The 14,351-nt window shown below is 34.8% G+C and overlaps 1 protein-coding gene across 1 annotated transcript; it reads right to left on the reverse strand.

Moving 5' to 3' along the window:
• Positions 1-657: 657 nt before the first annotated feature.
• Positions 658-13,228, reverse strand: LOC110688800 (probable zinc metalloprotease EGY1, chloroplastic). The gene is made up of 10 exons (XM_021865556.1): positions 12,159-13,228; positions 11,004-11,468; positions 10,778-10,918; positions 10,157-10,258; positions 3,623-3,834; positions 2,979-3,029; positions 2,607-2,676; positions 1,239-1,307; positions 1,109-1,159; positions 658-1,032 (listed from the first exon to the last, which is right to left on the reverse strand). The coding sequence occupies exons 1-10, from the start codon at positions 12,537-12,539 to the stop codon at positions 874-876; spliced, it is 1,701 nt and encodes a 566-aa protein (XP_021721248.1). The 5' UTR covers positions 12,540-13,228; the 3' UTR covers positions 658-873.
• Positions 13,229-14,351: the final 1,123 nt, after the last annotated feature.

Raw genomic sequence — 14,351 nt, forward strand, 5'->3', positions numbered from 1 at the left:
AAATTTCAATCTCATAGGAATAATAACCGCTAGTTAATGCCTGGGCTATGATCAGATTTTTCAATTAATATATGATTAGATTATTTTTATGCATATTATGAAAAATAAAATTTGTATAATAATTTACTTAGTTGACAATAACAGGAATTAACAATATATAACAAACCCTTTATTTTTTTTTATTTTTTTTTTGTTTATTCAATCAAATTGAAAATAGGATTATGTAAGATTTAAAATTTCTATCTTATCTTTATTCTTGATAAAATTATTATTTATTTCCATATGAAAAAAATAACAAAAAAACAAAAAAGTTTTGGAGGGAAAATTATTAATATGGTGTTGACCCGTGTAATCTAAGAATTATTTGCATATTACTTTAGTATATTACTAGTAGCATAGATACGACTATATTATGAGGATTCTATGAAGCCGAGCTATGTACCTTAGAAGCGAATAAAAAATATATGAGCTATGTATCTAATAAGCGAATAAATATATAAGAATAGTCGAACACCAACTCCTCAATTATTTTAGTTAAGGAGACTAATTTTTTCAAAAGCTATAAAAAGAGAATGCTGAATATACTTTTTTTTATATATATAAAAGAGGCCATTAGGAGACTCTTCTCAGGAGGGGTACTCCTAAGAATGATGAATATACTTGAGTATATAAATCAAAATTACAAAATTTTTGTACATCTCTAATCCCAAATATTGACATCTATTGTATAATTCTTGGACATTTATTCTTTAATAACGTACATGTACGAACAAAGTCTCTGTGTTAGCTAACATATGCACACTCCAAATCAAAAAGCAGATGATTTTTCATTTTCAGTTGTTCTTAAGAATGCAGTTTGTCGCAAACAGATAATCAGAGCGTGGTCACAAGACCTACACCCAACTCCTCAGCTAGCTCATCCCAAACAGGAAGCAGTGTCAATACAACCAGGAAAGTAGCTGCTACTACCACAGCTTTCCTCCAACTCCCCACCTCCGTCACATCATTTAAACATGGTTTCTCCGGAGTTCTCTGAACATGGTTAGTACATACATTAGTTTAACAAAAGACTGAATAATCGTTCCAGTTTACAGGTGAAGCATTTTACCTGACATATTAGCACGTATAGCCCCCATGGAAGTGATAAAGGCCCCCCTAGCTGAAACAAGAATTGTGGCACATGTGATAGAACATCAACAAATTACAAGTTTTTTCAATGAATATAAGAAGAGTCATACCACTCCTAGCCCAAGCAATGCGTAAGTTGTCAACCCAAAAGCAATGAGTGCATTCTTTCCAAAAGCACCCTGTAAAAATGATATTTGAAAAAGCATTGAGCAATTACAAGTTTGAACTATCCCACAATACTTGAAGAAGACACAAGAATAGTTTGGTTGAGTGAAGTCATGAAGACCATAATAACCTGATTTATAGCAACTAAAGTAACAATTAGTTTAACCATTTTACTTTAAAGGGCACCTGATCAATGCCGATAATGAAACACATGTAGCAACCCCAAGTAGATCACCTATCTTCTAAAATGGGAGACTTGTGCAAATATTTCCAACTACTTGTACAAAGATGGTTATCACTGAACATTGCTGCAGTAGAGAAGGCTGTAACAGCCGAATCACTTAACTAAATCAACCACATAAAGAAGATAAAATCAACCTGGCATAGCTATAATCACTTAATCTTGTTACACAATTTCTCTAGCGCAATAAGACACGCTGAAGACAAATACTTCAAGAACTAAAGATGCAAAAAGAATCGCCTGGTCATTACTGAAGTTATAAACGCCTTAAACGGCATATGTGATGTTAACAGATAGTCCCAACACTAAATTCCAGTGTATTAACTGATAACACGATTTAACAAACCTTGGGATACTGAAATATGAATCCTCAAACTCACATCATTAATTAATGTCACCAAAATAAAAATGAAACAAAAGAGCTGACAGATTGTTCATAGGTAATAACCTCTTCCATTGTTTCTGGAGCTTTTGGTTGCTTAGTACTTTCTTGTTCAACTATAGTGATTTGCACGTGCAATGAAGCAAAAGAGTAGAACAGCCAACATAGTTAGGTTGGTTAGTGTATAGCGTATCACCACCATGATCAGTTTTTGTATTATCATGACCACTAAGACGTATGAAGAAGAATAAAAAAACCAGAGTGCAGGTTTAAATGATTCTCAATCATAAATCAGTTTCAACAGAACTGGTAGCAATTCAAATGATTCCCAAACTGAAAAAAGGCTGTGTAATTTCCTACTCCTTTCATCTTGCCCAAAGTGAGAACCTCTCTTGATCAGTAAATGTTATGTTACCCACAAGAACAAATGAATGAATCATTGAACTCTTCAAGGAAATTAGGGAAAACTATACACAAGTTATGGGACTATAATATAATATTGACCCTTGAAGACCCTTGACACTCGGATATCAAGAATAACAACATTTCAAAGCTTCCTAAATTGCCAAGACAAAGACATATTTTAGGATACACATCGGATTATCCAAAATGTTCAAGCCAAGTAACCTAGCTCGCTTATTTTGTCAACCAAGTAGTTCAGCGAAGAGAAGAGACCAAGGTATATATTACCTGCACTGCTCTCCCACCATCAAGGCACCCAACTGGAAGCAAGTTAAAAGCAGTGCTAGTCAATCCACACCTGCAAATAGGATTAGGTTAAAATTTTCAATTACTACCTCCATTTCATATTTTTCGCAACTTTTGCCAAAAATGGATGCTACACATTATTTGCAACTAATTTTTTCTTTCCTTTTAGGCTGTCATTTCTCTCTATCTCTCTCCTCATCACACGCATTCCTATTTTTCTCTCTATCTTACACTCACAAAAAAAATTTGCCTAGGAGTTCGTGAACCCTGCAAAGTTGCAAAAAATATGAAACAAAGGTAGTAAATAAGCATATGTGGAAAACATATAAGGGATATTGGAACACAGAAATTTACCAGCCAGCAATCATAAGCGGATGGATTGAAACTGAGGCAGCATGCATTGCTCTGCATTATCATAGAGCAAGTCAACAATATTTAAGAATAGGAGCATTACAAAGTTGAAATATAAAGTATAATTGAATTTATTTCTCAATTCTTCAGAAAACTGAGCTGCACTTGCACCGTGAGCAATGTTAAAACAAGTTCAATCTGTACAGTTCCCTGTGCCTTAAGTGGGCCTAGCTGCGCCTAGTTGAAATGAGGTGTACATACCAAAAAAATACAAAAATTGTGAAAAAACGGTTGTGCACCTCAGAGGGTAAGCTTAGGTGCGCCTCATCCACATTTCATCACAATCACTTTTCCTAGTCTAGCTGCCTAAAGCGAAAGGCGTATGACCCCAAATGCCTTCAACTTGCCACCTAGGCACTCTATACACTAACCTTGAGATGATAATAAGCTAATTTTTAATATGGGTCATCTTCTCATCTATATCAGTAACATAGTTATTTCTTCAAATTACTAATCCGTAAAAAAGATGGAACATATAACAAGCACCAGAAAAAATTTCGCCAGTGTATCAGGTATACTAGAGACTAAGAAAGTTACTAATCAATTAAAACAATAGTTTCAAAAAAGCACTTCAGGGGAAGACATACGTATAACCAAGAGTGGCTCGACTTATAAGTCCAAGAAGCAGAGAACCTTGAAATAGGGTACTAGGCACTTGTACAAAAACCCCGGAGACATCAGGATTCAAAGACAACAGCAAGCCAACAGCAAACATGGACAAAGATAATGCAGCACCAGCAAAGGGGCCAGCCAGTGAAATATCAACTTGAGTCCTTCTATCTGGAAGGATAGATTTGAACTGGAAAAAAAAAAAAGTCAGCCAATCAGCATTCAACTCTTTGCACCTTTAATGATTGCACAATGAAGATACTGGTACAAAAATTGTACAAGTTTTACTTCATCCATTTTACATCACAAGTAGTAACAGAAAAGGCAAGTATATAAAGCTAAGGCAGATTTCTTATTAATATCAGGGGTTTAGTGACAGGGTTTTATTATTAACAAAAAGCCAATCTGATTTGAGTTTTTTTTGTCAAATTTATATATTATTACATAAAATGCTATTTCTAAACTACTGAACAATTAAATGCATCTAAAGCAATAAAGTATTTAGGTAGGTTTGCTAAGAAAACAAAAAGGATTGTCAGTGTGTAGAATCTGATAGTAGCCATGTGCATACACCAGCAACCAATATACACACACAAGCTCAAAATTTCATGTTTATGGGGGAAGGAAGTCACGTAGGAGAGAAGAAGCCATTGAAGAGTATGCTAAAGCTTGGAGAGGAAGACAGAAGAACAAGAGGTTTATCATTATTCTGTTATGTTATGGAAATGGTACAAGCTTAGAGTATCTATATTTACAAGCTAATGCTAATAACAAAACATAAACTAACTAAATCAACGTGACTAAATCATAAATTACAACACTCCCCATCAAACTGGAAATGGATGTTTAACCAAATGTAGCAAACTAGTTCCTTTGCAGTCTGCAGTACACCATGAACTCATAAACTTGTTGTCACTTGTCAGTACTTAGTGAGATAATATATCTGCTAACATCAACTCTCTTATACCAGCCAGATAACAAAGTTAGTGTAGACAGAGTGTTGATCGAAAAAATTGATACCCATGATTTAGAAAATACATGAATTCCCACATCCCCCTTCAAACTGGAATGGTTACAAAAGTATTCCAGTTTGAACTTCATTCATTCATGTAGTTTGAAAAGGCACCGAAACATGACCACCATTTCCTTGACATGCTCAACTACTAATGGAGTATATATCTTGTTGGAGACTAAAATACCAATCTCCAAAATAATTAATTCCAGTTGAATTAACATCACCAGATAACTACTGTTGTACACTGTCCCATGTCCTCAAAATACCACCACAATCATACCACGTAATTTTGCACCAAACTGCAATGCAATACTGAATAAGAAAATGAAACATTGCTGCCACACTTCATATATACTGGCACAGCCGAAAGAACACTTCATAATCACCATATACTCATCAATAATTCTTGCACAAGAAACAACCAACTCCATCGAACAAGAAACGATTGATTTAAGGAAGAGAACCTGGCTATCCCTTTGTTCTTTGAAAATGATGAAACTCATAAAAGCACCAAGAACCAAACCAATCTCCAACAACTCAACTTTCAGTTGAGAAACAACATTAAAAATGCTGATTCTTATCCTATACTCCACAAAATTCAAGAAGCAAACCAACCACCAATTGCATAATAATACACCGTAACTCCAATGTAAATGGTGAAACAAGAGGAGAATGAATATGGAAGAAAAATTGTGTTTGGGAATCAGAAGATATGTGAGACAATGCAACTAGAAAATGAGTTTCAAAAAAAAAAAAACCCTGAGAAATGGCCTAAATGGGCAAGAAAGGACCTAACGGGTCATCAAATTTGATCACTATGGATCAGTAAAAAAGACCTCTATTGGGCCACAACAAAGATCACTATGGATCACATTAAAAGGCCTCTATGGGCACCTATGTTACTTGAACTCTTCATTTTACCTCAAGTACCCATGTTGGAACCAACTTGGTAATTTGGTAGGACACTTGGACACTTCATTTTAGTTCAAACTCATAGAATTTTTTTCACAAAATCAAGTGTCCGAGTCGGGCACTTGAAAACGTACCCACCTGAGTTCGAGTAACATAGATGGGTACGACAAATCGACCATCTATTAGGTCTGAATATTGACCATCTATTGGGTCAAAAATTGATCACAAATGATCATCAGAGAATGCCCACCAACTATGGGTAAAAAAAAAGGCCTCTATGAGCTACAAATTGTTCACAATTGACCTTTTTTATCACACCAAAACTTTAAAAAGCATCATCAATTCAACCCGAAAGATCCACCAAACAATGTCAGACAACTTTTGCTACTACTCAATATCCACAACAACCAATCATACTACTTTGAAACAATCCCAAATTGATGTTATCAAGCCAACATTCAACAACCAATATCCATCATCATCCAACAATGCAAATCACTTCAATTCAACTTTCAATCAAACACTACCCAAGTCAAATCATTAACCACAATCTCAAACCGCAACAACAATAAGTATCATCATTTTTAGATTAAATAGCATGATTGATTCTTCTACATCTACTTTATCTTCAATAAGATTTGATTTGTTTCTTCCGGCACCCTTTTTAATAACATTGCCATGGAAAATGGCAATGTTTATAACTTTTTAATATTCATTCATCTACCATGTCCAGAGTAGAAGTTTCACTTCCATAATACTTTTGGGAGTTTAAGCCACTTTCCCTCTTCCTTGACCACGTCCTTATTGCCATTACGACAACTCAACAACATTTATTGATACTTATGCTTATCATGTGTATCTTTTATTGTTTAAAGGAAATTTCGGCTTAAAAACCTATTGCTCTTCTTTTTTTTCCTTTCTATCATTGATGCTCATGGGCTCCAAGAGAATCATTAAATCCATCAACTGTCATGGAATCCAAAACCTTATTTGAGTTTAAAAAGCAACCAAAAATGTGGTTAAAGAGATTAGAATTCAAAGAACGGAATACTTTCTATAAACTATGCAGGATTGACTAACCTAGCCTCTACATTTGGTTAATAATGTATAAAATTCTTGTGAAAAGATGGAATTTTTTTTCTAGACAAGAATTTCAAACTCTCCTTTTAGAGTTTGAAGGCAAACCTCCCTTACCCGATTTTAAGAGTATCCCATGCTTGTTTAGAACTAGCTAAATCAGCAACTTTCTCAAATATATCATCATCCAAACCTTCATGCAGTAAGTGCATATGATTTATTTTTATCTTGCTTTCCAAATATTCTTTTCCAGTTTGGTTGAATTTAGACACATCTTCATGTTGGGAGTTGGGTGTACCATTTTTCAACAATCTCCAAAACCTCTTGTGCATCAAGAATTGTTCTCATCCTATAAGAGCACTTATCATAATTTTCTTTAGTAAGTCTAGGTTACTAGGATATTGAAAAATTATAACATTATTTTTTGTTACCAAGTTTTGTTAATGGGTTGTGGTACCAATTTTTTTGTAAGTGTGGTGACGCACAGATATTTCACATTATAAAATAAAGAGGGAAACACATGCATTTAATACAATCTCTCAAATGTGTGTGAAATAAAAATGAGTTTAATTAAATATCTCTTATAATAGAAAGACTGTGTGTTTATTCAAAAGAGCTTGATAAAGTTTTCTACTTTTGTTATGAAATATTAAAAAAAAATCAAAAATAAAACAAAGGCCATCAAATATGTCAAGATTGGGCACATATTAGTATAAGATTAAAAGAGCATAAGACAAGTATGGAGTATTTTAAGAACATGGCAATTTGGTATGATTTGTAATTAAAGTTGTAATAAGATAAAAAAAAATGAAAAAGAAAAGGATCATTGGTAAAAGGTTTTGTCGAGAATTTGTTCATTCGTGAAATTTCTTGCAAAACATAATTTAGCATTTCATGGTACTAATGAGAGATTGTATCAAAATAGTAAAGGGGATTTCTTAAACTTGATTGAAATGCATAAAACGTTTGATCTAATCATTCATTAGCATGTTCGGCGTATTACTAATGATGATATACATGTTTATTATCTTGGTCGTGATATTCATGCTTATTGTAACTAATACCAATTTATTTCGTTTTAGTTGTAGGTGGGTAGTAGAAACTAGTGGATATTAAAATCTTAGTGTGTTATACGAGCTTGATAAGGTAATTATTTTACTTTTATCAATCTAAATGAAACCGATATTTTGATGAGATAATGCGTATTATTTGTGTATAAGTGTATTATGTGATTTAGGGAAGGAAATTGACTTGTTACTTCCCTTTTTCAAGCAACCGTTTTAGCATATACACATATCATTTGGTCCCATTTGGGTTCTTATTTCTAATGATGGTTGTTATTATCTTGTTAAAGTAAAGATTTTCAAATAGTCTTCCAAAGATCATTTATGTGAAAATTGAATAATCGGAATTAAACTACCTCCGTTTCATATTAGTTTCAACTTTGGGGTATTATTTGTGAGATGTAAATATTCCAAAGTTGCAACTAATATGAAACGGAGGTAGTACATAGATCTTAAAAATATATTAGGAAGGAACTAATTTTATACGATTAACTATAACTAAAAACAATTAAATTATTGTATTATGTGACCTATGTGATGGTACACATGCAAAATTAATTTTCTATAGTGCTTAATCACTTAGATTGAAAACTCCTAGATGGTAAGTTGGTAACTGGTAAGCCATCATAGGTTGGGTCCCCTATGGTGTTGACCATGTTGGTGGAATGACATAATATGTATTAATTTTTTAAGTTGGAACCGTACAGCATGAGTCTAGGCTTATTCTAATCCTTTGGGAAAAAAAAAGATATTGGGGGTATGCATACATAAGAACTAAAGACTTGTTCACTTCACATAAAATACGGTGATCTCATCTGATTTTAATAATATTTTATTGGAAAAATGAAAACTAATAATCTCACCTTTAGCGTGTCTTCCATAAACTACCTCACCTTTTGAAATTTCAGAAATAATCCCACCTTTGACCTCCCTCTTCCATTAACAATCCTTTTTACCTACAACCTATTAAACAGGTTATTATTATTTTTTTTTGAACTCTCTCCTTGGCAACCAATCCATCACCATGACAACACCTGAACGGTCACCCCCACCCAACACGAAACTCTCTAGCCACATCCAAAAACCCTTTAACCACCAAGAAAAACCCCACCCAACCTTGGAAAAAAACCACCTAACACAAGAAAACTCAATCCCAAGCCCCGAAAAGCACCACCCAGCCCAAAAAACACCACCCCAAGCCACAAAAAACACCACCCAGCATCGAAAAACACCATTTAGCCCCAATACTTAAGCCCCAGCCAGAAAACCTCCACCCCCAGCCCCAAAAAAACCCCCCTAGCCCTCAAAACTCAACCACCAGAAGACACCCGAAACGACCCCTAAAATCCCCACCACGAAGACCTACCCGAGATTCCGCACCCCTCTCTCCGCCGCACCCCACTCCTTAGTCGCCGAATTCTGGTTGCAAGGACGCCTAGATTGGGTGTTCAAATTATGTTATCGTTGAACTCCAGGACTTTGCGAAATTGATGGTCATAGATGAGGTGTGCAACTGATGGTGTTTTCGGGCATGAGGATGGTGGTTTTAGGGGTTAAGTTCTGGTATTTTGGAGGGGTAGGTTGGGTTGCCGGGGAAAGCAAGGGCAGGGATGGGGAGGGGGGTGCAGCGGAGGGCTAGGGCAGGGGGTTTTGGTTTTTTTTTTTTTTTTAATTATTAAAAAATAGAATAAACCTATTAAAATCTGATGTGTCTTATAACCTAAGAAAACCGGTTACCAAAACAATCCAAATGGTCAGGGATTGTTAATGGAAGATGGGGTCAAAGGTGGGATTGTTTCTGGAATTTGAAAAGGTGTGATGTTTATGGAAGACACACTAAAGGTGGGATTATTAGTTTTCATTTTTCCTATTTGATTTGGTTTGATGTGAATTTTAATTATTTGATCTGATCTAATTAAGGACCGCATTTTTTATACTCATCTATAAAGTAAAGTATTATCAAAAATTACAAACAACCAAACAAACAAATACGCAAAGATATAGAAGAAACCGCTAACACATTTCCATACAATCAGCCTAACACATTTCTTAAAAGGGAATACCATATCTATGCTATTTCTTTTTTTTATCTAAAGACAAAATAAAATTAACTCTAGTAAAAAGCAGAGATCAGTCAGGTTACAATTGAGACTTAGTCCATTATAAATCTTTAAAGTAGCGGTAAAATTCCATGACCGACAGTTTTAGCTCCTTAACCTTTCTTCCCTTTTTGTGAATTGATAAATACATTATCTTCATCTTACTGAATCATACAGATTATGTAGGTTTTATCCTTTGGAGGATTAATAAGAAAGACAGCTTTATATAGAAAAGCTGTTTGAAATTTCAGTCAGAAATGTTAAAATTTGAGTAAGAGATGCTTATTGACTACAGAGGTATTGTGGAGAGCTCAATAGTAGGCTTACAAAAGCACGTGTTCTTACCTGTGTGATTGCACCAAAGCTACCAAGAGTTATGTTGGGAATAAAATAAGGAATGCTAAGCTTCACATTTTTTGGAAAAGCTGCCAGATAATGCCCAATTTCCTACAGAAAGGGAAAAAAAAGTCTTTAGTTAAATATAAGAAAAATACAAGTATGCAACAAGGTCACAGCTCACCATTGTCAATTACTTTGATCTAAGATACGATTGGAAATAAGTCAAGGTAAGCAAATGGTAACTAGCTTTTAGCCTACCATCTGATTACAGAAAATTGTATGACAGTTTCCAGTAATTGACTTTGACCCAAGACTAACGAGACTGGTGATAGAAAACTCCATGCAATAGGAACTTAAATAGGTGGTTGAGTATTAGCTGAAATACTTAAAAGCTGAAAGATACAGTCTTTATATCTACCCACCCAAGAAAATGAAGTTATAAAACAAAATCTCTTTCCTTTAGCGTCATCATAAAAAACAAAAGATGCTATGAAATAAGTACATAAACCCTCAATTCCAGTTTTAAGAGTAATTTCTTTAAGATTGAGCATAAAAGGCTAAATTTAATCCTTCTCATGAATCAAAACCAAATGAAGAACCAAAAGACAAGGTAAATAATGTCTTTACATGAAACAGCTGAACTCCCAAGACACCATAAGCTAGAGGCAAAGCAGCATCCACAAATGGAAGTAGCAACTGCATGTCTGGAGGCTCAATTGCATCAGGATCTGTGAAGTACTTCACTACCTCTGGAGGAAGACGATTTATCTGTGAATTTCCACAATTGTGACAGTAAGGTTGATATAATCTGGATATATAATTGTTGCCAAGGAATTAATGGATTTAAGCATACCTGAGATGCAATGCCTAGCTCAACTGAGGAACCAATGGTGAGAAGGAACAAAAGTAGAGCAATTACATACTGCCAAAGTGTCGTAGGCCCAGTTTCAGAGACCTCTTTTCGTAGCATACCAAAACTAACACGAGGTCCACCACGAGGATCAGGACCCTCTGCATTAGGTTCCTCCACCATAAAAAGATTGTACTTGTCACCCATGAGTTCTGCGAGCTGTTTTTGAAGCTTCTCAAACACATCCTCCCTTTTCCCCCTCAAGTTCCCAAGGAAAAGAATTCCTTCACCAAGATCACCAAATGGCTCTTCTTTTGTCACCCAAAAGGTAGAATAACCAAATAACTTTTCCTTTATCAGCTTCACATCAGCTGGATCAACCTTTTCCGGTCCTAAAAGTTCCATTAACTTAAAAGAGTCGACTTGAAAATTGTTGTATGGTGTTCCTACAGGAGAAATTGGTGGTGGCTGCAAAGATAATCATATTAATGGGATTTCGATTTCTTCCCACCAAGGGCATATAAAAGAATCAATCGGAAGATTCAAAACAGTATGGCTAATTACTTAAGGAATTCTTCTTATATCCTGCAAAATCCCGGCCCCTAACAAAGTGTAAATTGATGATGTTATGCAATCCATGACTGCCAATTCTAAAGTACATGGTATTTAATATGGAGGGCTTTTCATTTCTAAAATCACAAATTGATTCCCCAACTAATACACGATCAGTTAACGGAACATCTTGCTTAAGCAACCTACCGAAGCCGAAAGGCCTAGTGTAAGGATCAGCTCCACAAAGGAGAATCACTTCCCCTAAATACATCAAATTACATTTTTTTTTGAGGAGATACATCAAATTTCTTGCACAACTAAAACTACTGAAATTCAACATTCAAATCCTATAATGGTAAGGCATACACCTCTTCAACTGAACTCAGATACCACTCAATATTTAGGGTGCATTAGCAATTGGCATACCAACTAGTTATGTTTTCAATCATCAAGACAAAACAAATACTAAAACATAATGAAATTACATTTTTTTTTTTAGCATACACCCCACAAATTCATTCAAGAAACTATGAACAAAAACATAACGTAACCGGGAGCATAACGCGCATCATGCTCACGAGTGTAGGATATAAAAATTGTGCTCACCTCCGAAGAAGAAAATGAAGTGGACTTATTTTCCGACCTTAACTCAGCAACACCCTCCTCTTTATCTTCCACCACTCTCTCTTTCTCTTTAGTCGCCAAATTTGATTCATTTGCCGAATTTCCGCCATCACCATCTTCTTCACTACCTCTACTATAACACATTAATCGATCAAACAAGCCCCTATTTTTCTGGGTATTTAACAAATTTCTCTTTAACCCCTTTTGGCACAAATAACAGTTATTATTATCAAACTTTAACCCAAAATTACCATTGAAATTTTGAGGTTTTCTGTGTATGTTGGAAGAAAATGAAGGAACCCCATTAATGGTGGTTCTGAAATTAAGAGTAATAAGACTGCCGCAACTAGTAAAAGTTCCCATTGATTGAATACAAGCTCATAGAAGAGATGATTAGTATTGTAAAAATGGTGTTTTTGACATGATTTTTTGAAATTGAGATGAAGTAGTAGAAGAGGTTAATAAGTTATTGAGGTTTAATTTTCATGGTTGTTCTTGCACGTTGGCTGGGTTTGGACAGTTTATCTTCTTTTTCTTCTGGTTTTGATTTTTTTAATTTTAATTTAATTTTATTTTTAAATATCTTGTTAGTATTATCATCAATAATCAATAATAGAAAAATTGCTCAAATTAATCTCAACTTTACTCCGTTTGTCAAAAATACTCCACTTTCGTTTATTTTTTATTAATCCCAACTTTATACTCAATCCGCACCCTACCGATCATCGAATTTTATAAAGCAAGCTATTAGACACGTATCAATCATGATTAGTCCAAAAAAAAAATTAAAAAAATAAAAAATAACTCAATAAAATAAAAACTCAAACCTTACTCAGCAAGTGGCAACCCCTGCCACCTCAAACAGATGGCAACCCCTGTCGTTTTCGACAAGCTTCCTTCCTTCCCCGTCGTTTGCACCCCCTTCTCTCTCTGCTAATTTCCGCCCTCTCATCCCTTTCCCGTGGAATTCTGACCGTCTCTCTCCCATCCCCTTCAATTTCTGCCCTTCCACACCAATTTCTGACCACTCATCCTTCCCCATTGAATTTTGACCGCCTAGTTGCCTTTTCCATCGAATTTCGGCCACCCGTCCCCTATTCCAGCTGCCTTTTAAGGTGGCTGGCGTTTAGGGTGGCTTCCCTTTTTATTTTCAATTTTTATTTTTCAATTTTGATTTCTTTTATATTTGACCAATCACGTATTGATACGTGTGCAAAAAAAAATCTAACTCGCAAATGTTAACCTGCTTAACCAAGTGCAAGTCACTTGGTAGTGTTTTGGACAGATATGGTATAAAGTTGGGATTAATTTCAATGGACAGAGCAATCATGGCGATTTTAACCTTAACGAGATTAATTACTTTGTTATAGGTTTTAGGGGTCATTTTAACCCTTAATGATGCAAATTGAGCTCGGATTTAGGAAAAAAATATGTAAAAGCTACCTTTTGAGAATTCGAATTTATATAATATAAAAAAAATGACAAAGTAGGGTTTTACGTTATTTTTAGCCAAATCCGAGCTCAATTTGGTTCTTTAAGGCCAAAATAATCATTTAAACCTTTAATGAAACATTTCTTTTTAGCTCTCAAATCAAGAAAAAAAAAATTAATTGGTGTAAAGTGGGTCACACTAACGGTGACTGTATTTTGGCCATAACTTCCTCATTATTCATCGGAATTAGGCTTATAATATAACGTTGGAAAAGTCTTTTCAAGCCCTATCCAACTACACCATTATTGGACCCATATCATGGACCAAACTAACTAGGTTGGACGTTTTCCATAAATAGAGTACGAAAGGAAATATTTTCAAAAACAAAAATGAATTATTTTTATTAAAACATTTTAGAAAACAGAAGAATTCACGAGACTCTACACATTTCACCTTGCCCAATATTCAATGACATGAAAGGTACTCATCACTGGGTTTGGTTTTTGGGGAAACACAATCAGGTGTCTATAATTCCCCCTTTTTTATTTTTCATCAATTTTTAAACCCTAACTCTTTCTCTCCTAGTGTGATTTTATAGTGATGATTGAAATAACAATGATATAGATATTTGCTATTCAAGCTGTGCACTAGAGATAGATTTGTATACTATTAATAAAGCATGTATATGACTTGAACATAACTAGACCTGACAAACGGGTCAATTGGGTCGGGTTAGTTCGGGT

Source organism: Chenopodium quinoa, unplaced genomic scaffold, assembly GCF_001683475.1.
Source record: "Chenopodium quinoa cultivar QQ74 unplaced genomic scaffold, ASM168347v1, whole genome shotgun sequence".
Classification (NCBI taxonomy): domain Eukaryota; kingdom Viridiplantae; phylum Streptophyta; class Magnoliopsida; order Caryophyllales; family Amaranthaceae; genus Chenopodium; species Chenopodium quinoa.

Excerpts from the sequence above, each read along its gene's own strand:
- LOC110688800 (XM_021865556.1), bottom strand. The coding sequence starts at position 12,539 with ATGGGAACTTTTACTAGTTGCGGCAGTCTTATTACTCTTAATTTCAGA. Across the intron at positions 3,030-3,622 it reads CGAGCCACTCTTGGTTATAC|AGCAATGCATGCTGCCTCAG; the intron begins GTATGTCTTCCC and ends ATGATAATGCAG. Across the intron at positions 1,308-2,606 it reads ATGGTGGGAGAGCAGTGCAG|GGTGCTTTTGGAAAGAATGC; the intron begins GTAATATATACC and ends TCATTTTTACAG.